Here is a 23,874-nt window from a genome sequence, read left to right as displayed (position 1 = left end):
GAGGCGGGGGTGGGACTAGCGCGGGTGGGAGTGAGCGCGAGCCCTCGCGCCTCGCCGGCGCACAGCGCTCGGAGCGCTCCTGCGGGCACTGGTGCGGCGGCCTGGGCGGCGGGCGGCGGGCGGCGAGCGGGAGCCCGGAGTCCGGTCCGGCGCGCTGCGGCCGGGGAGCCCGGGCCGTGCCCGAAGCCGGGCGGCGGCGTCCCGACCCGACCCGACCCGACTCCGCTTAGCGCATTGCGGCGACCTCGCCTTCCCCGGCCGCGAGCGCGCGCCGCAGCTGGAAAAGCCGCGGAAACCCAGGACTTTCCGCCGGTGCGAGGGGCGCACAGTCCCAGGGCTGCAGTCGGGCGCGCCGCGGGGCCGGGGCCCCCGCCGGGCGATGGAGCCCGGGCTGCGAGAAGCGTGAGGCGCCGCCGCCCGGTTCTGGAGAGGGGGCCGCAGGGTCTGGAGACCCCGGGCGGCGGACGGGAGCCCTCCCCCCGCCCCGCCTCCGGGGCACCAGCCTCGGCTCCATTGTTCCCGCCCGGGCCGGAGGCGCTGAGCCCCGACCGCCGCCGGGAGTCGAGCGCCGGCCGCGGGGCTCTCGCGGCTCCGCCAGGACCCGAGCGGAGCCCGGGGGCGGCGGGCCGGAGCCGGGGCCGCGGGCGCCCGCCCGCCCGCCCGCGCCACGGCGGACTCTCCAGCGGCGGAACCGCAGCGCCGAGTGAGGTAAGAGCCGCGGCGCCCGCAGATCCGGGGCGGGCTTGGCGTCCGAGCGGCCCCCGGCGCTGGAGCCTCCCGGCTGCGTGCTTCCCCGCCGCAGCCCGGGCGAGTCCGGCGCCTCCCTCCGGTCGTTACCCGCTGCCTGCGCCTCCCGACCCCCTCCCCGGCGCTCCGCGCCCCCCTTTTGTCTCCCCTCCCGGCTCGCGTCGCCTCCTGCGCCCCCTCCCCGCGCTCGTCCCGCAGCTCCTCCTGCCGCCCAACTTTTCCGCCAACTCGCGCCGGGGAGCTGGCGAGGCGGCGGCGGCGAGTCCTGGGAGCGACCCGGCCCGGGCGAGGGCGAGGGCGAGGGCGAGGGCGGCGGCGGCCCGCGGTGTCCTCGGACCGAGGTGGGGAGGGCGCGAGCGGGCAGCGGTGGGGGGACTGCGTGTGCGTGTGTGTGCTGCATTCCGGCCCATCTCCTTCTAGTCCGCCAGTGGGGACTCCCCCCAATCCAGCAGGTAGCTGTGCGTGGGACGCTAAAGCCCCGGGGTCTTTCTAAGTCTTCCTCCACCTCGAGGGAAGTCTGGGGTCGCGCTTGGGGGTGGGCGGAGAGGGCCGAGAAGGGGGAAGGAAGAGGAGGGGTAGGTTAGCTTCTCCTGGAATAGGTTTTAAGGAGGTGTCGTCACCAAATGGCTGAATCTGCTATTGCAGAGAGCGAGAAAGGAATTCCCTTTTCCAGAGGGGGTTATCTTCTACTGAGTGGATCTCAGAAAGGGTCGGAAGTTTGTGGAAGGGAGGGCGCCCAGCGGGTGATGTTAAGCCCCATTATGGGGTCGCGGGGGGGGGGAGGGGAACGTTCGGTTCCAAGCTGGTTCGAGGAGGTGGGGGAAGGGATGAGGGTTTGGCCGGTGCGGTGCACTCGGCCGCGCTGCATGTTGCTTCTCTGGCTCAGACCCTCTGCCCACCCCGCTCCCGCCTCCCGTTATGTGTGGGGTTGGGAACAGAGGAACCCTCGTTTGCAGAGAAATTTATTGACATTGCGGATGGATGGAGTTCGTTGAGCACATAACCTATGAAGGCAGCCAGACCCCCTCGGGCGGGGGTGGCGGGGGTGGTGGTGAAGCTTCCTTCTCCTTTCTGGGCCCAGAAAAAAAAAAAAATTTCTGCGGTATCTTCCTCCCCTAACACTTTTTCCCCCCATTTTCCAGATGTAGCCGCCGCATCTGGTTTCGTTTCACCCCACACCGCAGCCCCATTAACATTTCCCTCCCTTCCCCCTCACCCACATTAAAACTGGGATCCTTCCACTTGTCCTTACCACCTCCCTCCCTCAACATTTTTTGAGACTGAAGTTGAGGCGTTGGGATTTGCGGAGAAAAGAAAGTTACCCTGGGTCCCAAGTTATTTAGGATCTGAGGGTGGCGGCGCTCTCTCGATAGTGCCGGAAGAAGGCATCGTAGGAGATGGGGCCGGGGGGGGGGGGGGGCTCTAGGGGGGTTGGCACTTGGCGAACGGGGCATGTGCTGGAGGTGGCCTCGTGGGTTGTGATTTGACCCAGAACTGGCTCTGATGGAAGTTTCTGGAACCAGAGCATTGCTTTTTCCGCCCCTTGGGTTGTCGCTGTAGCCGCCGGAGCGTCTGGCCCGGCCCGGCCCGGCCCGGAGTCGCCGTCGGGTCTCTGGCCACCCGCTGGTGGCCTCCTGTTCGCCTTTCCACCCTCCCCGAGCGATCCGGGGCGCAGCTGCGGGGGACGCGCGAGGGGCGCGGATGCTCTTGCCGCCGGGGGCTCTCCCTGTGCGTTTGAAGGGAGTTAGTGGGCCGCGGCCCCTGGAAGCTAACGTGGGACAATCTGCTTCTTAACGGCTCCAGGTTTGAAAGCGGGCATTGCATCGTTGGGGGTTCTTGTGGGTTTGTTTTCGGTTTTTGTGCTTTGGTTATATCCTTTGAGGTAGGAAGGCACCTTATGGTCCAAGTTGCGCGAGGGCGGGGAGAGCCGGTCCCTCTCACCCTCTCTTTACCAGTCTCTTTCAAATTGAAAACACTTCTCTGGTTTCCTCCTTTGGGCGGTAGTTTTGGAGGCTGTAATGAAATCGCACTTTCTCTAGACATGGTAATTAAGGTGACTGTTTCCTCCGCAGATGTGCCCTGCCCTTTGCACCTCCGGACCAGAGCTTTTTTTGGAATACCGTCTAAACCGTAGAATCTTAGCCTTGAGACTGTTTAGCAGAAAGTGGCCATTTTTCCTGCTTGGCCCAGGTCCCCGGTTCCATCTCTGAGGCTTTAAAAACTAAGTAGCAGGGCCCCCGGGGGACGAGCCTCGGTCTAGCTAATTACCCCCAAGCCTGGGTCATCTCCCTTCCTTTCAGTGACCAAAGGGGAGACCCATTGCCTTTGGCCTGCCCTGCCCTGATGGCCTGCCTCTCTGATGACTTGTTTACATATTTCCCCCCAGTTGATGGGGAGAGGCTCCAGGGCTGCCACTGACCCCTGGAAGAACACAGGGTGTTTGGGGACTGGGAGGTTGCTGGGGCCTGGCTCCAGCTGGGATGGTTCTGTACTGCATTAGTGACGAGCTCCTTGAAATATCTGTTGCATTCAGTCTTAGTCATCACTAAGTGTCAGCTTTTTAATGAGGGCCATCCGGTGGAAGAGCTGCTTGGCCATGGGTGGCTTTGCTGCCTGCTTTTGACTATGCCTGTACAAATGCCCATTTTGTGGGCATCTTCACAAAATGGGATTTGGCCCAGAGTGGGCACCACTTATTTTGGTTCCAAAGTAGGCAGCCTTGGGTGTTTCTTTTCCTTTGGCCTCTGGCCACGGAGGTTGTTAGAAAGTTCCAATAGAATAGCAAGTGAAGCAAAAGCATAGGAAGAAGTAGAGGAGGAGCATTGCAGATACTGTTATTGTTCATCTGTCTTTAGGGAAATTAGAATACATCCAGGCATCCCTATGCGTGAGCTGGCTTTAGCCTTGTCGGACTCCAGACGGCAGGAAGAGCGCACTGAACATTGAGTAGACAGACTCCAGCCATGGAGACCCAGGGAAAAATCCATGGGTTTTTGCTTTTAGTTGTGTGCTTTGTGCTTGGGCTGTTGTCCTGAAAAAAATAGACTCCTGAAATAGAAGATTTGCTCCTGTGAGCTTGGGCCGTTAACAGCCAGCTTCTACAGACGCACTCTTCTTGCCTCCATTTTTAAATCTCTTTCATCTAAATGTCTTTTAGGGAAGAGCTTCCTGGTAAAGTTTGCGCCTGTTGCTGCTAGAGGCAAGGGAGGTAGAATTGATTCAAATGTCTTGTTCTGAAAAAAGCCTCATCCCTTGAGATGAGTTTAATTTCCTCTTGGGAAATTTGTCTTGCGTTTGCCTTCCCAAGAGCTATGTCAGAGGTCTGAATGCACCAGAGACTGGTGGGAGTCCAGATGTGGAGCTTTAGAGAAGACTCTGCTGTTTCCAGAGAGGATTTTTTTTTTTTTTTTTTCCAGAGAGGATTAAGTACCACACTTGGGCTAGGATATTCTCTTTTCCCCCTAAGGTTGCATCTACCTGAAGCAGACATTCTCTCCTCACTACCTCTCCAACTCGCAATTAAAGAAGATATATTTGGTCCTCCCCCCCCTCCTCCCCCCCACCAAGTAGATAGCTGTTACCTGAGTGAACAACTCCAAGGATATGATGGTGGTCCACCAGTCCATTTTGTCTTCAAATGCAAGGTTTCCCGGATTATGGTGGAGTAGGTAGTGTTTCACTTATTAATTTTTGGTATATCTCATTCCCAAGGACATTTGGACACTTTTTTTTTTCAACAAATTAATAAGTCTTCAAAGAAATCAATGTTTTGGTGTTAACTTCCTTAAGTCTGAAGAATCAAAATGTATAGAAGATGTCTCATTTGCAAGAGTATCTGTAAGAGTTTCTTTTCAATTGGCCTTTCTTTCATTCACTTATTCACTTAACAAATCTGTCAGCATCTGCCGTGTACATCTTGGGAACTAAGTGTATTAGTGAAAGGCACAAACCCTACTTCTTAAGGAGCTTGTGAGCTTTGGAAATTCAGAAGAATGAGATCCTTAGCTAGAAGGCTCAAAGACTTATGGAAGAGATAACTTCCTTTTTTTTTTTTTTTTTTTGAGGTGAGATTCAGAGAATAAGAAAGCAGCGCCCCATTAAAGATGGTGGACGAGCAAAGAAGAGGGCAGAGCATGGAGATTGCGTAGGGTCATGCTGGCCCATAGAGATAGAACACATGCCACATGTGGTCTTAGATTTTCTAGTAGCCACGTTTGAAATTAAATAGAAAGAGGTGGAGCTTGCTTCTATTAATTAATTGGTTGAGATTTTAATGATCTATTTGATTTAGCCCCATATATCCAAAATGCTATCATTTGAACATGTAACCAATATAAAAAATTATTGATAAGATACTTTCCCTTCTTCTTTTTTTTTTTTTTCCACACCAAGGTTTTTTGTTTTGTTTTGTTTTGTTTTGTTTTTTAATGATAGTCACAGAGAGAGAGAGAGAGAGAGGCAGAGACACAGGCAGAGGGAGAAGCAGGCTCCATGCACCGGGAGCCCGACGTGGGATTTGATCCCGGGTCTCCAGGATCGCGCCCCGGGCCAAAGGCAGGCGCTAAACCGCTGCGCCACCCAGGGATCCCCACACCAAGTTTTTGATGCCTGAGGTGTCTGTCCTGTATCTAGCACATCCTGATTCACATTAGCCACATTCCAAGGGCTCAGTAGCCAACAAGTGGCTAGTGAGTGACCACTGCCTGGGACACCTTGGTCTAGAATATAGGGTTTGAAGATGAATAGCAAAAAATACCTTTGTAAAGATAGGAAGTTTGAGTCCTCCTACCATCAGTTACCAAAGTGTCCTGAGAGTGCTGTCAAGGAGTGACTCAAAGCACCATGGTTATATATATGTCCTGCCGAAGTGAGCACTAAGCACCATGTTTATACTTCTTACACGTATTAGTACTTAGGAGAGGACAGGCATTTTCACCCATGCTATCTACTTGATCCTCATAACCACCTGTGATGGAGGCTGGGCAAATAACCCCCTTCGGTAAGAAAGTGTGTTTTTGTCCTCCCTGACACCAGTCCTCAGTGAGGACCCCTGTGCCCAGGTGGAATGGGGCTTCAATTCCCCAGAGACCTGCCCAGGTATGGAGAGGCTGAGGGTAGGGCCAGCTGCAGAGGCTCTGAAGAAGCTCAAAGACACCTGCAAGGCTGTAGGTCACATCTGTCCAGCAGTGAAGGAAGGAGACTGTCCCTCAGGGATTTCAAGAATTCATTAATTAGTAGCAGGAGAAGAAGTTGTGGTGAAGGAGAAGGTGGCACTTCCAGTGTCCCAGACAGCATGTGGATTGGTGGTTTGGGTCACTTTTCTTCAGGTTTGTGCAGTTGGGCCTCTGCCCACTGACCTTCTCATTCCAGGAGCTGGTGCTGCAAGGCTGGGTTTCTTGGCAACCTTTGTTTTACAGATGTGGGCCTGTAGGCCCAAAGGAAAGAAGAAAAAGAGACTTTAGCACCTTCTGGAGGGAGTTTGAGCTGGAAAGAAGCAGCCAGATTAGTTTTGAAGTACGCTGATAGCAGAGCTGAGAGAGGACATTCTGTCTCCAGCCCACCCCTGTGAGGAAGTGGGAAGGTTTTTCGGGGACAGAGTGGCGGAGTGGTGGTGGGAGCTGCCCATCTGCTACATTGTAAAGCAAGCTCCTTTGCCTGAGGATGATACCACCTTTCCCCATCTGATACTGAAGATTCATTCATTACCCTGGTGGTTCCTGTGGCACTTGGGTTCTCAGCTGAGTGTACGTTTCTGGGTGACAGGCCTGTATCCTTGGTTTGGTGTATTTTGGGGACATAGTGAGATGTAGGATATGGTTTAAGGATGTCCTCTAGGAAGCATTGCTTCTGTCCCAGGCCTGTGTCCTAAATGGCACATCTGTGATCTGCTTCGAAGAATCTTCTCTCAACCAGAGGAGTTGAGGTGCTCCTATCTCTAGAGTTACCTTGGATCTGTCCGTGTCTATGTGGTTTCTTTGTGGCACAGGGACATTCTTTGGAGAAAACGAGCTTGCACCAGATAGAGCCCGATTCGATCACCTCCATTTGCTTTGTTGTCTCCTGTCCTTTAGCATCGAAAACGGGCGATGAGAGTCCTGGTACTGACCAGCTGCATGTCCTTGAGCAAAGTACTTGACCTCTTGTGGTCTCAGGTTTTCCATTGCTTAAAGAGGAATAATAATTCCTACCCACCCCCGCAAGCTTATATAGCAAGGATGAAATGAAGTTTTATAGGTAGAAATTTTACACTAGAATATGCTTGACACATAGAAGGTATTCAGGAGATGGTCTGTTCTGTCCCCTCAAGTCCCTTCCCTAAGTTTAGAAACTTGAAAGATAAATGTTTGTTTCTCCTGTGATTTGAAATCATTAAAAAATATAAGTAAAGCTTTGGGAGGGAGCTAGCGGTAGTACATGTGTCCACCCGCTGGCAAGCATGTGTGAACGAAGCCAAGAATCTGGGGAGTTTTCTGCCAACCGGGACTGACTCACTTGCGGTGACCACCTCACGAGGGGCCCTGTCTGGCTCCAGGGAGGCAGGGCTGAGGCACCACATTAGGGCATGTTCCGGGGAAGTGGATTTTCTTGAGTAACTGGGATGGCTCCCTGGAGCATGTAGGACAGAAGCCACTTGTGTATGGAGATGTCACCCCTACCTATCCCAAACAGGGCCCAGAAAGTCTTATCACTTGGTAAATGTTTAGGAGCAGGAGTCCTGTTCCTTAAGATCCTTGGGGGTTGTTTTCAATTTTTCCAGCCCCAATCTGAGAAGGATAAAGGCTGCTGCAGTCTGTGCTTTTTTTAAAAAAATATATTATTTATTTATTTATTTGTGAGAGATACACAGAGAGGCAGAGACATAGGCAGAGGGAGAAGCAGGCTTCATCGGGGAGCCCGATGCAAGACTCAATCCCAGGACCCTGGGATCACGACCTGAGCAGAAGGCAGATAGATGCTCAACCGCTGAGCTACCCATGTGCCCCAATCTGTGCTTTTGTGAATGGGCCCTGGCAACAACCTCTGATTCCTCAGTATGACCTTTTTGGGCCTACTTTCCGGGTTCGTTGCTGCTGGATGTTAGCTGTCACCTTTCAGCGTGGGGGAAGAATGCTGCATCTGTCTTCTGGCTCTGTGCTCTGAGGTCTTTTATAAGTTGGTAAGAGTTGTGTTCTTTCTATATAGGAGGTTAATAGGACCAGAGTTCCCTATGGTGCATGTAGTTTTAGAGATCAAAAGACAGAACCCAGGTGATCACTTATTTCAGCTTCCTGGCTCTGTAGGTCCAGAGAGGGTCAGCCTGGTCCTTGGCTCCAGTTTCCTAGTCCTTGGTTTGTTCCAGAATTCTTCACCTGGTTTGTCCTAGAGGAAGTGGGGTCTGTACTGAGTCACCAGCACACTCAGGCCTCCTGCAGCTCCACCAGGCTCTGGAGCCCTTGCCCATGAAGTGGCAGGACTCCTTGGGACTTTCACAAGCCTCTTCCTTTTCCTAGCACAAACGATCTTGGGGCTTATGCCTCTAAGGACTTTGTGACAATTTTCCCAGCAAGGCTTGCACGTAGCCCACTCTCAGGAAGTAGTTGTAGAGCTGAACCAAAGTGCTATTTTGTCTAATTAAGGTCTATAAGCTCGAATTCAGTATTGGGGCAGGACCACAGCTTTCTTCCTGCTTTCAGGAGTAAGTTGTTGCCTCAAGCACCCTTCTGGACAGGGTGACTCTGTGACATGCTTTAACTTCTTTTTCTCCTTGCCTTCCCACCTCCCAGGCAGGCCTTCCTAACTTTCTGGGTTTTTTTCTTTCCCTAGAGTCAGCTTGAAGAGGAAGATCAAGCTCAGGACGGAGTCTCCATGGAGGTGTGGAGCCTGGTCACCAACCTCTAACTGCAGAACTGGGATGTGGAGCTGGAAGTGCCTCCTCTTCTGGGCTGTGCTGGTCACAGCCACACTGTGCACTGCCAGGCCGGCCCCGACCTTGCCTGAACAAGGTAAGCCATAGGCTGAGGGGTCAGTCTGGACTCCTGGGCCTCAGAAACATAGCAGACTAGGACACCAGTGATGTGTTGACTGGGAAGGTTCTACCCAGGTGGAGCAAAGGGCTCCTTTTTGTGGCAGAGGCTTCCACAATACCTGGGCTGGTTTGGGTCTGGCTCAAGAAGTGACTTGACCTAAATACACCCTGCTTCGGCAGAAATTAGAAGTCACAAAGGCAAAAAAAAAAAAAAAAAAAAAGAAGTCACAATGGCTAGTGACATCCATCTGCCAAAGGTGACATGCCTAGGGTGCGTTTGTGCTTTTCTCTTCCTGAAAAAAGAACAACTGATTGGGATCCAGGAGCTGGCTCCCTAAACTAGATGATCTATAAAATGGGGCCCAAGTGACATATGCGTTCGTTTGTTTGAAACTGGGATCAGGAGATGTTGAAGGATGTGGGAGCTTGATAAAGACCTCTGGCTTCTAAAAAATTATTCCAAAGACCCATCTTCTGTGAGGGCTGGTGTTCATGGCCACATGCCTGCCATTTTACCTTCCTTGACCATGTCAGACAGGCTCTGTTTGGAGGCCTGCTGAGAAGTTTGCTTTGGATATGCACCAGTGGGGGGATTTCAAAGAGAAGGAAAGCCAGGGAGCGTTATGGTGCCTGGGTGCTGGTGGACATCTGTGGCTTGTTGGAAATTCAGAGATTATGAGTAACGGGAGGGACTTGTTCATGGGATTTACTGGAGTTGTGAAAATACTTCATGGAGATTACAGGTACAACACACTTAGAAGGATCTGTGAGAATGTACTGCTGCCAAAGGGTAGTATGGCTTGTGACTCAGTGGCTGATCATATAAGTAGAGAGATTGGTGGGTGGTGGGTGAGAGACTCAGGTACATTTGACATGTGGCTGAGCTTAAGGGGGCACCTGTCTTAGCTGTCAGGACCTGTTTTGAGTGGTAAATCATGAGTGAGCATATTTGTCCCCTCACATGGTGATAGAGAAGGGCACACGAGACTTCACTGGAGCAGGCCGATTAATGTGGCATTCAGTAACAGAACAGAATGTTAGACTTGAGCTAGAACATGCCAGCGACCCAAAGTTGGAGAGATCATCTCTGCCCATTAGAGAATTTATTGTCAGGAAGAGACAAGTACAGAGGTAACTAAATACAGGTAGACCATGTTCAGATCACATGGTAGAGTCATAACAACACAGTGGGAATGCAGAGGAAGAAGAGAGCAGAGAGCATCTGACAGGGGTCTAGAGGTGTGGGTGGGGGTTTGTTTGGAAGAGGAGAATGAAGAGCATTCCAGGCAGAGTAGCAGGAGTAAGGTTCCTTAGGCAGCATGTATAAGACATATACAGAACGAATATATGGTCTGGTGAGCAGGTGGTGGTAGGAAGTAACACCTAGAGAAACTGGGTTGAGTTAACATATGGAAGGCCTTAACACCCTGCTAAGGAAACTATACTTAAAGGGGTAGTTAGTGGGAATCTCAAAAAATTCTGAGCAGGTAGTGATGTGATCCAGCTTTCAGAAAATTAACCTGGCAGTTGAATTCGGGTGGATGGGAGGAAGACATCTATATTTGAATCCTGCTCAGCCCTTTAATGTCTGCATCACTTGCTTCAGCACATTACTCAGGCACACTAAGCCTTAGTTTGCTCATCTTTAAAATGAGGATGGTAATAAGCATTGAATGAGATAATTCAGATAAAGCACCTACAGTAAAGTTAGGACTGCTGCTACCACAGTTGCCAGATAGACGAATTAGATGTTTGTTTTAAGTGTCTAGCAAGGAGAAGAAAGCAGAATGTGAGGCATGAGATTGTAAAGGAAGGAAAAACTAGCAGACAATATAGAAATCGAATCTATGGGTTTCAGTAGGTTGGCTGTCTACTCTGGGTGACTAGAGATAGAGACAAAATGAAATGAGAGCAGAAGGAATTAGGACAGGAGGTTTATGAGGAGTAGAGATCTGGATCAGCCACAGTGTAGACGGCAGCAAGGGAGTCCAAAAAGCCAGGAGGGCTTGGATGAGGTTTGAGAATATGAATTCATCATGGGCGCTAAAGTATCTTTTTGTTGTTGTTTTTTTAACTTTCTCTAACAAACTCTTTTGTGCCTGAGAAATGGAGGGTGGAGAAAATGAATGGTATGGGTCTCAGGCCTGGACACTTATACTCAGGAAGGGGATGTCCAAGGGTACAAGCCTTAGAACTTTAGGGTGAGGTGGGTGAGGTTCACTGAAGCCACTGGCCATGGATCCAAATGAGAAAGGAAGCCCAGGCAGTGATGGAGGGTGGAACGGGGTGGGGTGAGGGGGGTGGCGATGTCTTGAGGTAGAGGAAGCACAGGCCAGAAGCAGCAGGAGGAAACAGGGGAGGTAGAGGGGGTATGAGGAGGCTCTCTAGTGGTGAGGACTGAAGTTGGACCACCATTTTTAAAAGAATCAACTTAGCTGAGGTATAACTTACACTCTGGAAAATATACCAATTTTTAAGGGTACAGTTCAGTGTGTTTTGCTAAAAGTAACGTCCCATGTAACCACTACCCCAATCAAGAGAGGGAACGTTTTCATCACCTCTAGAACTTCTCTCTTGGCCCTCTGCATTCAGTGCCTGGTTTAGCACTGACCCCAGCAATCATGGATCTAGTTTTGGTTGTCATAGACCAGTTTTGCCTCTTGTAGAATTTCTGAAATGGCATTATGTGGCAAATGTGTAGCCATTCCCCTGTTGATGGCCATTTGGCTTAGCAGTATATTAAGATTTATTTATTTATTTATTTATTTATTTATTTATTTATTTATTTATTTATTTATGAGAGAGCAGAATGAGCAAGCAAAAGAGCATGCACAGGGTGAGGGACAGAAGGAGAAGGAGACTCTCCGCTGAGCAGGGAGCCTGACATGGGACTCGATCCCAGGACCCTGGGATCATGACCTGAGCCAAAGGCAGATGCCTAACCTGGGTGGTGCCCAGTTTGGGTTATTATTAATAAAACTCCTGTGAACATCTGTGTATCAGTTCTTCTGTGGGCTTAAGCTTTGCTCAGTTGCCTTGGTTTTGATTTGGGCACCATTTCTTACTTTGACTCTTGGGAAAGTTTCTCTGTGTAGAACTTTTTTTTTTTTTTTTTTAAAGATTTTATTTATTTATTCATGAGAGGCACACAGAGAGAGAGCGAGAGAGGCAGAGACACAGGCAGAGGGAGAAGCAGGCTCCATGCAGGGAGCCCAACGCGGGACTCGATCCCAGGTCTCCAAGGATCACGTCCTGGGCTGAAGGCAGCGCCAAACCGCTGAGCCACCCGGGCTGCCTATCTCTGTGTAGAACTTATAAAAATAAATAAATAAATAAAGATAATGAGTATCTGCTCCTGAGGTCCTTGTGACTGTCAAATAAGAGTGTATGCAAAGCTCTTATTAGTACAGGGCCTGGCACATGGTCCCTTAACAGTAAATAGCAGTTGTGGGTCCTTTTTCCTGGGACCCCACAGAAGACGCCACATGGTGAGGGGCTTGTTGTTTCCTGGGTGGCATAGAACACCTTAGGACACAGATGTGGAAATCCACTGGACTCAGAGGACACGCCCCCGTCTTGGTGCAGGGTTGCCCTTTCACAGAGCTTATCCCTCCTAAGTTTGTGATAGCAGAACACATGCCCCACAGTCTTCAGAGAACTGCTGGGAAATTGTAAGGGAAAATCTGTCTCTGTGCTTCGTAAACCATAAGGTACCTCACAAATATAAAGTATCATCGGATAGTCTTGGCCTTGCTGATTATTAAATAATAATGCTGCAGTTGTCCTCAGAAAAGACTATAATCTGTGTAGAAAGAGTTTGTCCAAGAGTTTAAACCCAAAACTCTGCTCCCACGGAGAGCTTTTCCCCTTTAGAAAGGCGTTCCTGTAATTGTGTGTGTGTGTGTGTGTGTGTGTGTGTGTGTGTGTGTGTGTTGGGAGCCCTTCCCCCAGTCTGCAAATGCTCCTAAGGGAGTGGGGAGGGCCTAGAGTTTCTGGCTGTCCTTGGAAAGTTGATTTAATAAGGGTTCCAGGAAAACCAACCTCCCTCCGTCCCTCCCTCTCCTTTCCTTTCTCTGGTTTGGGATCTTAAAGAAGCTAAGCTTGTTTCAGATCACGTCTTGAAGGAGGAGGCAGTGGTGTGGCTGGACCGAACCTGGGTTGTGGGCAGGCGGCAGAAGGCCCCTTTAGAAAGATAAGCACCAACTTGAAAGACATTTTGAACTTGGGGAGGGTTGTGTCTGTGTATTTTTCTCTCCTTTGGAATAAGACTTGGCGAAGCAAGTGGGTGAATCCAACACGGCTTGCGAGGCTGCTGCTTGCAGCTGGAGGTGGGAGTCCTTGAACGTGGGTGAAACACCCCAGACCCCTTGGCCCAGGGGACAGTATGAGGCTTGCAGTCTCCACAAATACTTGTCTACATACCCAGAAACCTGCAACTAATAAGCGATTTAATGGGCCCGGGTTTTACAGCTCCTCCCACCTACCCAGATTTGAAGGAGTCTGGTGGCCGGTTGAAGGGGGAGAGGTTACAGTTAATGGAAAAGCCGCACGTTTCCATTTCTGGCTGTAAGCCCCTCAATGCTGATGCCGGGAGTCACAAAGCAAGGCTTTGTCTTTGTGTTCCACAGAAACCTGCGCCCATGGGGGAGAAGCTACAAGCAGTGCCAGAAACATTGCCTCAGCTTCAGGTGGTAGGGCCCCCAAGGGGCATGGCCTTAGGGGGAGATGCAAATAGGTAGCACAGGGTATCCCACCACCAGCCTCAGGTAGGCTGCAGCCTATCGGTGTGGCCAGGGGACCCGTGGCTGGTGGCTGCCCTGGGACAGCATCCAGGATCCTTCCTCTGTCCAATCTGCCCCCAACATAATCTCTTCTTGTGAAAAGAACCTGTTTCCTTTGAATGCACACTGGATGTTCCAGTGGAGTTTCTTCACCCTCTGCCCAGAAGGCAAGTGAATTACATGGAGCAAAAGGAGACGTTGGGTGACCCACTTGAGGATAGGAGTGGAGGATTTAGGTGGTAGAAATCTGTAGAGTGCTCACCTACCAAGTTTCCCCAGAGGGTCCGCTCTGTCCCACACCCTCCTCCCCAGAGAGTGGAGGCTGGTGAGCCCTGGGAAGGGTGTGTTTGTGAGCGTTCCCAGAGCTGATCGGAGCAGGGTGGGGGTAGGGAGGACCCAGTGCCCGCTTGTGAGAGAACGTGAAGGAGGAGCACTCACGTGTCCCGCTTGACCACGCTGGGCAAGTGCAGCAAAGCCACTCCAGGGCTATGTTCTTGGCTCTGGCTTCTGCATTGCTACACTATTAGCTTCACTGATTTTCCACTCTGGCTCTGCCAGCCAGCTCCCCGAAGTTAGGGAGGAGGAATTTCTCAGGGAAGAACAAATGGCTGTCCAGAGCCCTTGCTGCGGGTGGGGGAGGGGAGGGAGCTCAAACAAAGAATCAGGCTGGGATTTTGTCACCTGGTTTCTTCGACTACCTGGAGTCTGGGGTGGGCAGGAACTGCAGAGAGAGTGCCAGGGATTCCTTTGGAGTCTGTGGCCCCAGCATGGAGGTTAGTTAGGTCAGCAGGGCTCAGCCCCGGTGCTTGCTCCTGGTCAGGCAGAAGCAGTGAGTGATGGCTTGTGTCTGGGACCGTGATGGATGGCCTTGGGAGAAGTGAGTTCTGGGGAGTCATTATCCAAGAGGGCGAGGTCCAGGGGTCAGAGAGCCTGACCAGCAGCTGCGCCCTGTTTTCACAGTGCCTGTTCCTCTGGGGCCACTGGGGGCTCCGGCTTACCCTGTAGACCCCACCTTTGCCTCTTCCTTCCTTTCCCGAAGCCTGGAAACGAGACAACTGTGTCCCTGCTGACCGGGGAAAGTCCAGCTGCTCTGGTGTTCCTGGTCTCCCGAGTTCAGCAGCCCTGTTCAGGCGTCCCCGTTCATTCTGGAAAGATGGCTCTTTTACAACCTACTGCAAACATTCTCTTCTCTCCGTCCACCCTGCCGCCATCTCAGGCCCCAAGGGGATTAGCCAAAAGCTAAGTGCTCTACCTGGGCCCTTGAGGGCCCAAACTGTTTCCTCTCAGGAGAAGCCCTCTGGAGTCTGGGCTTGCTCTCTGATTTCCAGCTGGCAGCAGCCAAGTAGAAGGAGACAAATTGCCTGAAGCCCCCCATGGTAGACTGTTGGCTTCCAAATGGTAGCTCCTGTCCTCAGAGTTCCCCTTCCTGGCTCTCACTTTGCTTGGACTCTCCCCTTTCCCCTTGCCAATCTAGGCACCCACCACCTTTATTTAAAGACTGTTCTGTGCACACTGGGCAGGGTAAGGGTAAGGCGTCTGTCCAGCTAGTGCCAAGCTCTGAAAAAGACTGGCTGTGTCAGAGCTTGATACTCAATGCTCCTTCCTCATCCCACATAGTGTTGTGTCCCTGAGCCTCCTGGGATGGGTTGTGTAAAAGAAGGTGAACGTTGGGGCAGCCGGCCCTGCCATTTGGGTGAACATGGCTGTGTCTCCCTGGCCCTGGATGCGTAGGCCCATGGAGCCTCTAGTGGGTGCCTCAGTGCTTCTGAGCTTAGGCAGGCAGAGAGGTTAAAATCCACCAACAATGAACTTCCAAATATGTAATCAACAAAGTTTAATTTAGAGCTTAGCCCTTCTGTGTTTCCTCTAGAATTAAAAACTAGTCTCTGGCTAATGGTCCCTTCAAGGTTCATTCACAGACTTCACAGATTTTACACTCTCCCTCTCTCTCTCCCTCCTTTCCTTCCTTTCTGCCTCTTTCTCTCTTCCTTCCATCCATCCATCCATCCATCCATCCATCCGGCCAAACGAGACTCTTTCTTTTCCTTTGTTTTATATGACATAATCATTTATACATAACTGTTGTTTATCTGGGCCCCTTAGCAGGAAATGTTCATCCCTATCTTTTTCTCCTTCCTACTCTTAGTTGAGGGTTTAGCTTGTGTTTAGCCTAAGGCCTCGCTTGAAAGCTACCTCTCCCTTGAAGCCTTCCTGCATCTCCAAGTTAATCACTCTTTTTTTTCCTCCTTTCTGTTGAACTTTCAGTCTAGTACTTGGCCTTACATTATATAGAGCTGTTTTGTTTTTTGTTTCTTTTTTAACATGGTTATTTCCTCCTTTAGAGAAAGAAAGAATGTTGTCATTGCCCTTTTAAAACATGGATATTCGGGGCTTCTGGGTAGTTCAGTCCGTTAAGTATCTGAGCATCTGCCTTCAGCTCAGGTCATGATCCCCAGGGTTTTGAGATCAAGTCCCATGAGCCCCACAGGTTCCCTGCTCAGCGGGAGATCTGCTTCTCCTTCTCCTGCTGCCCCTCCCTCCACTTGTGCACTCTTGCACTCTCTCAAATAAATAAAATATTTTAAAAAATGGATATTTGATATGTTGCTGAGGTTTATCATAGGAAGTTTAGAAAATATAGATGTGTGAAAAGAAAAAGAAAAACTTATATTACCAGCATCTAAAAATAATCATTGCTGGGGCATGTGGGTGGCTCTGTCAGGTAAGTGTCTGACTCTTGATTGGGCTTAGGTCATGATCTCAGGGTCGGTAGATCAAGCCCTGCTTGCTCTACACTCAGTAAGCGAGGAGTCTGCTTGGGATTCCAACCCCAACCCCACCCCCAACCCCTCATCCCGCCCTTCTCTGCAAGCATGCACCCATGTACTCTTTGTCTCTAAAAAAATAAACGAATCTATAAATAAATAAAAATAATCACTGTTTACTGTGAATCCATTTCTTTAGACTGTTTTTCTTGAATTTATACAAACATGACTTTCCAAAAATGGGATTTATATGGTATATACTGGTTTTTAACTTAATCATGTAGTATTTTTTTTTTTTAAGTAAGCTCTGTGCCCAACATGGGGCTTGATCTCATGACCCTGTGATCAAGAGCCACATGCTCTACTGACTAAGCCAGCTAGGTGCCCCAAGCATGTACTATTTATTGCCATGCAAAGAACATTTTTCATTGTGCTTTATAACTACATAGTATTCCATTGTATGAGTGTGCAAAATTTATATATTTACCCAGTCCTCCACTGTTGGACAATTAGATTATTTTCAATAGTTCGCACTTAAATGAGCATACTTTTACATCTAAACTTTGTCTATGTAGCCAAGGATATTCACATTCTTTGTTTTTTGTTTTTTTTTTTTTGTTTTGTTTTGTTTTGTTTTTTAAGATTTTATTTATTTGTAATAGAACACACGCACAGGAGAGAGCATGAGCGCTGGGGGCAAAAGGAGGGGGAAAGGCGGACTTGATCCCAGGATCATGTTGAACCAAAGGAAGACACTCAGCTGACTATACCACCCAGGGGCCCTGGATATTTACATTCTAAAAGTTTTGATTGCATACAGCCAGATTGCCCCAGAAAGGTTATACCAGTAAAGGTCTTTTAAAATAATAATTGGTAAATATTATTTATTACACCTTCACACTCTGTATGCTTTGCATTTTTATGTCTTTACACCGATCTCATGCCATATGTTTTATTCCCGTAATCAGATGAGGAAACTGGGATCTAAGGAGTTAAGTAACTTGTCTGAGGTCATAGGTAGTGAGAGATGGAACTGGGATTCAGACTCAGATCTAACATTGGTATTTTTTTCCAGTGTATTACACTGTGTCCCTATGTCAAATTGGGTTTCTCCCCCAAACTTCAGGCTGACCAACATTTGAATTTGCCAGGTCAGCTCCTTTTTCTCTCACAGGAATCAGGGTCTCCCTTCCTTCCTTCCTTCCTTCCTTCCTTCCTTCCTTCCTTCCTTCCTTCCTTCCTTCCTTCCTTCCTTTGTGATTTTATTTATTTATTTGAGAGAGAGAAAGCATGAGCTAGGGGAGGAGCAGAGAGAGAGGGAGAAGCAGATTCCCCACTAAGCAGGTAGCCCAACAAGGGACTCTATTCCAGGACCCCAAGGTTGTCACAGCCTGAGCTTAAGGCAAACACTTAACTGATTGAGCCACCCAGATGCCCCTCCACCTCCCTTTCTGGGGTGGTATGAACATATGTGTGATTGGAGTAAGGGCAGCTGGAGATGCTTGCCTTATGGTGTTTCTTGTGTGACATTCTGCTCTCCACTCAGAGGTTATGCATGGGTCATAGGTCTGTGAGCTGCCCTAATGGAAGGGGTTCCCTAGCCTAGAATAATCAGTAAAACAAAAACCCCATTGAGGCCACATTTTCCACTGTAGCTAAGCTCTCCTCCTTGGAATAGGTCTAGGATCAGAGGTCCTCCAAGTGTCAGATGACACACTGGAGTTTTCTTTGTAGGTCACATTTATTCCAGAATGTAGTGGTGTCGCCCAGACACATAAACCACCTACATTGCCTTGCAAATGGTTGTGGTCCCAACAATGTCTGATGGGTGGAAATAAACCTGTCAGAAGGTTCAGTGTTGCAGAGCATTGCAATTGTTTTGAGGCTACCAGTATATATATTTTTAAGACACGAAGAAATACAAAAGAGAGGAGAGACAATCCTGAAAAGTTTGGTTATCTTAGTGTTTTTATATTCAACACATTAATGTTTTAAACAAAAATTTATAATGTAGATGAACTAGTCACAAAATAATTATAGGATTTTAAAAATATATATTATAGTATATTGTATGCAGTATACCCCAGGAATAGGGCACAGATTTATTAAAACGCTTTAGTAAATATTTTCTTCCAGTTCTGTTGATAACTACCCATGTAACCTTTTGGGGAAAAAAAATACCAAAAGTCTTGGAGGTCACTCTTGAATGGTAGGCCCAAGACAAATGCCTTCCCTACTCCTAGCCTCAATGTGGGTGAGGCCCAGCCCTGGCTAGTGTTATTCTTGTTTTATTTATTTATTTATTTATTTATTTATTTATTTATTTATTTATTTATTTATTTATTTTTAAGATTTTATTTTTTTATTTGAGAGAGAGCAGGAATGAAGGGGGTATGGGGGGAGGAGGCAGGCTCCCCACTGAGCAAGGACCTGGATGTGGGGCTCAAACTTAGGACCCTGAGATCATGGCCTGAGCCAAAGGCAGCTGCTTAACCAATTGAGCCACCCAGGCGCCCCCTGGCGAGTGTTATTCTTAGCAGACATATGCAGACAGTAAATGACTCATTTAAGAAATGTCATCAAGACTGCATCAAGTAAGGACATAAAACCCAGCTCATGAGGACATTTGAAACCATAGGACAGGAGCCCTTCCCTAAAGCACAGAGACAGATTCACCATCATTTGTGGGCTGTGACGTGTGTATGTGTGTGTGTGTGTGTGTGTGTGTGTGTGTACATACATCATGAAGGCAAAGGTTTTGTTTTGTGTTTTGTTCACTTCAGTACTTTCGAACATCAGATTACATATTAGGTGCTCAGTACTTTCTGAACAAATAAATATATCCATGGAACAATCCATTTTCTTTTTTTAAAAAAAGATACCGGGGATCCCTGGGTGGCGCAGCGGTTTGGCGCCTGCCTTTGGCCCGGGGCACGATCCTGGAGACCCGGGATCGAATCCCACGTCGGGCTCCCGGTGCATGGAGCCTGCTTCTCCCTCTGCCTGTGTCTCTGCCTCTCTCTCTCTCTCTGTGACTATCATAAATAAATAAAAATTAAAAAAAAAATTTTTAAAAAGATACCTAAAACTTGTAGTTTTTTTTTTTTTTTTAAGAAAATGAGAAAATAAATATTTTTTTTATTCATGAGAGACACAGAGAGGCAGAGACACAGAGGGAGAGAAGCAGGCTCCCTGCGGGCCACCCAGGTGGCCAAATTTGTAGTTTTAAAAAAGGGACAGCAGGAATAAAATCCTTTCAACAGAAAGATAAGGAAAGTAATTGAGGGTTACTACTACCACATTTGGAGCACTTTATTTCAGCTAATGTAGTGATTCTTGGGTGTTTGAGGCACAGCAACACCTGGCTGGCTTGTTTAAACCCATTGCCTCACCATGCTTCCTTCCCAGAGCTCCCGATTCTGAAGCAGGGCCCGAACTTGGAGCTGGGTAGTTCTAACAGGTTTAGTTAGTTCGGGAACCACACTTTGAGCACATCTGATGTCAGTTAATTTTTCAAAAAAAGTCTATAAAGTAGATGTTGTTTCCATGTCACAGTTTAGGCAACTGACTCAGAGGTCAAACAAAATCTTGCAGAAATTCAGCAGCCAGTAGGGGGGCGCCTGGATGGCTCATGCAGTTGTCATGCAAGTGTCTGCCCTTGGCTCCGGTCATGGTCATGATCCCGGGTCCTGGGATTGAGCCCCACATTGGGCTCCCTGCTCGAAGGGAAAACTGCTCTGTCTTCACTGTTGAGCGTTCTCATGCTTTCTCATGCTCTTTCTCAAATAAATAAATAAAATCTTAAAAAAAAAATAAACAGCCAGTAAGTGGCAGGCTTGAGACTTGAGTCTGGCTGGTATCAATGCTTACAGCCCTAATGCCTGTACTAGAAGGTGGAGTATCAGGGAGGCTGGAAAGACCAAGATTGGTAGGCAGACGGATGGAAGAAGTAGAAGCTGGCTAAGTCAGTTTGCCTGGGGGTGTTGGGGAGAGAGAAGCCGGTGGGGGTGGATAGGTTGGTGTTTGAAAGCTCTCCTCGGAAGGAAGGAGACTCTCTTCTCTTTCTCTGATGCATGGGGCTTTAAGTCAATTATCACCGCCTCTGGAATGCTGATCTGCTCTCCAGCCCTAGAAGAGTTCTTCTGCATTCAGCAATCTCTGCTCCTTTATTGTCAAACTTTAGCATTTACTTTGGGAATTAAGGTTTATTTTCCTTAGGTTTTAGGAATTAGCTCTTGAACCTTAGAAGAGTCGGATTCCTTAGCTAACTCCTGAATGAAGTTCTTCCTGTGGCATTCAAAACTTTTATCGATGCTATTTGAGCAATCAGGGCTATAAAAATGCCTGAAGGATGCATTTGGCAGTAGCATTTATTTTATAATGTTATCTCTTCTCTACTACCCTCTGGCTCCCACTCCGTTTTTGAAAATTGATTTGCCCAGCTAGTTCTTATGGGATAATATGTCATAAATCAAAAAGGACAGTGAAATAAATCCTTCTAAAATACCTGGGCTTCCGGTTTTCTGCCATTCACGACCTCTTGCCTTTTCTCCATCCTCTATTCTAAGGCTTCTCCTGATGAGAATGTGGGTCAGAGAGAAGGCATGAAGAGAAGCATTTATTGAAGGTGCTGGCTGGAGCTCCAGGACCAAACCAGAATCCCCCTCTTCTTAAGGCAAATTAATTTTAGATCTCTTGCCTTCCCTCACACCAGAGGGAGCTCTGTGCTGGCAGAGGCACGAGAAGGTGGTGGTGAGTGACGCTCACCTAAATTCCAGTTGAAAAATCAGAATGTTGGGAAGAGCCAGAGGGGCCCCAGAGCTCTTCAGGTCAGTCAGTTTTCCCGTGTCACAGGTGAGGAAACTGAGGGCCTGGGGGGGGTGGAGATAACTTGTGTTAGTGATAGGGAGGGCCAGTCCTCTAAGAGGTTTTTACTTAGATGTCCTTTCCACTGGACACAGCCAGTTGACGCCCATGGTTCATGTAGAGTTTGGGACTGAGTGGTTCTTATAAGAATTTCAGACTAGGGTCTCATCCTTAGGACATCGGGAAATGCGTGCATTGCCCCAGAATAGTTTCCTCTCCCCCAGGGTTATCATTGTTCGAGATCCCCCAGATTGCCTGAGCAAAGGATTTTTCAGTGTAGACATGGCTCTTACACGCCCAAGCCACTGGTCCTGTTTCTTCCATCTCCTCTCTACCTGACAGCCATACCATCTCAGGCAGAAGAATCCCTGAACCACGTTCTTTTAACTTTTTAAAACAAAGAGCACTAAATGCTCAACTTTCATGGTTTGTGTGAAGGAGAGAGAAGAAAGTGAATCCATAGTACGTCCATGGGTCCTCACTGTCCTGCAAATCTGGAACAGACCAGTGGTCCCCCAGTTTTAGATTTCATGGACGAGTACAATTTCCCCCCAGTGTTGGGGAACCTGCATAGGGTTAACAACTTGTTTTACCACGTAAGACCATTTAAAAAAACTAATACTGTTTACTACCATTATCATTTTTAAAAATATGCATAACATAAAATTGACTGTTCTCACGTTTTGAGCATACAGTTCTGCGACATTAAGTACATTCACATTGCTGTGCCCCAATCACCACTGTATGTCTCTAGAACTTTTGCACCTTCTCCAATTGAAACTCTGTTCCCATTATTTTATTATTATTATTTTTAATAATTTATTTTTTATTGGTGTTCAATTTGTCAACATATTACAGAATAACACCCAGTGCTCATCCCGTCAAGTGCCCACCTCAGTGCCCACCACCCAGTCACCCCCACCCCCCCGCCCACCTCCCCTTCCATCACGCCTAGTTCGTTTCCCAGAGTTAGGAGTCTTTCATGTTCTGTCTCTGTTCCCATTAGACATGAACTCCCCATTCCCTCCTCCCCCAGCCCTGGCAACCACCTTTCTACACCATTTCATTTTATTTTATTTTTATTTTTTTTAAAGCTTATTCATTTATTCATGAGAGACACAGAGAGAGAGAGAGAGAGAGGCAGAGACACAGGCAGAGGGAGAAGCAGGCTCCATGCAGAAAGCCCGACGTGGGACTCGATCCTGGGACTCCAGGATCACAACCTGGGCTGAAGGCAGAGGCTCAACCGCTGAGCCATCCAGGCATCCCTCAAAGAGGCATTTCTTTCTTTAACATTGAGAAAAAGTAACCTTATGAAGAGCCCATCCTTTGCCCACTGCAGCAGGTGGTGACCCCTGTACACTGTGTAACCTGGACCACGATGCCATGATCTGGTCAGACAGGGAGGGAAGATGGCAGATACTTTGGGGTGCTTGAGAGCTTTGGTGAAGCATGCTCTCAAGCATCCACTGAGGTTTTAGGGGGTGAAAAGGCAAATTCTGGAACAGCTGAGTCCTCCACCAATTCCTCAGCAAGTTTAGGGAGCTGCAACTTTTCCTGCCCAGCTGCTGGTGCTTCCTTCCCCAAACAAGCTGTGCTGAGCGTGGGGGAGGGGAAGCCCTCAGAGGGGGCCTAGTAGAGGGTGGGGTGGGGGGAGGGCAGTACATTCTTTTCTTTAAGGAACCTGACCTGACTTTAAGGTCGGAGCCTAGTAGAGTGGGAGCTGCAGGGTTACCTCTTCCCTGTTGATTCATCCCATTCGCCTCCTCCCCCACCCTTAATGATCTTTCCATTACAGAGCCCAGACCAGGAAGTGCATGACAGGTCGCAGCTGCAGACACATGGCTGGGAGGCCTGGGCTCCGGGCCAGTGGTGGGAGGGTCTGAGCTCCCCTTCCAGCAGCGGGACTCTGTGCTTGTGCGTGCGCGTGCGCGCGCGCGTGCACACACACACACACACAGACACACACACACCCACAAACACACACCAGCAAGTTCAGTGGAAGGTGTTCTGTGTTGTAACAGTTGGTGGCCGGTTGTACCTTTGCTTTGAATTCAGAATGTGATTTTTAGTAAAGGCAGGAGAAGACTTCTGCCTGAGTGTCCAGATCCCCTGAGCTTACAGGCCACACGAGTAGCCCTTACTGGGTTTGGGGTTCTTTGGGGGGTGGGGGGGTGTTCCATCATTGAGCAGAGTCTCTTTAGCTCCTCTTCCTGAAATAGGACCCATCTAACATGGCTTTAGAAGCTTCCCAGGTGTCCAGGGGACTTAACTGGGTATAGTACTGATACCTCCGAAATGATCCATTTTCCTCTATGATTCTGTCAAAATGCAAGGTTCAGAATCTCTTTTGGGAGGTCAGGTTGCAAGAGCTTGAGCTTTTGCAAACACATGGACCGGGGTTCGAATTTGTTTAACGAATAAACAGAGCCACCGTCATCTGACCATCTTCATGGGGGATGGCTCCTTCCACATACAAGTTTGCTCAGGAAATGTTAATTTACCCTAAACTGTGTCCTAGGGGGGCAGTTGTCATACAGAAGTTTCTGTCTCCACCGCCAGCTGTGTTGTTGGCTTTCTTCCCTGAATCTGCCAAGGCTGGATTCCTCTGGTGCCAAATGTGAAACGGTGACACAAACTTCTAGGAACTGCAAGCTTAGGCCGCCTTTCCCCATGGATGCAGGGCATCTCCCTTTGCTCTTGGGTGAGT

General features: G+C 48.9%; 1 protein-coding gene across 11 annotated transcripts in view; it reads left to right on the top strand.

Annotated features, from left to right (window-relative positions):
• Positions 1–578: 578 nt before the first annotated feature.
• FGFR1 (fibroblast growth factor receptor 1) overlaps positions 579–23,874 on the top strand; it is a 50,384-nt gene continuing 27,088 nt past the window's right edge. For 4 of the 11 annotated variants that reach the window (XM_077849195.1, XM_077849194.1, XM_077849193.1 and 1 more), the window contains exons 1-2: positions 580–708; positions 8,551–8,729. In XM_077849195.1, the coding sequence (XP_077705321.1) occupies positions 8,639–8,729 (91 nt within the window). In that variant the 5' untranslated portion in view covers positions 580–708; positions 8,551–8,638. Of the gene's footprint in view, positions 709–995; positions 1,200–2,341; positions 2,551–8,550; positions 8,730–23,874 lie in introns of those variants that run through there. The other 7 variants (XM_077849190.1, XM_077849189.1, XM_077849184.1 and 4 more) reach the window with 4 other exon arrangements.

Source organism: Canis aureus, chromosome 15 (genome assembly GCF_053574225.1).
Source record: "Canis aureus isolate CA01 chromosome 15, VMU_Caureus_v.1.0, whole genome shotgun sequence".
Taxonomy (NCBI): Eukaryota; Metazoa; Chordata; class Mammalia; order Carnivora; family Canidae; genus Canis; species Canis aureus.
This window is presented reverse-complemented; position numbering and strand designations above follow the sequence as displayed.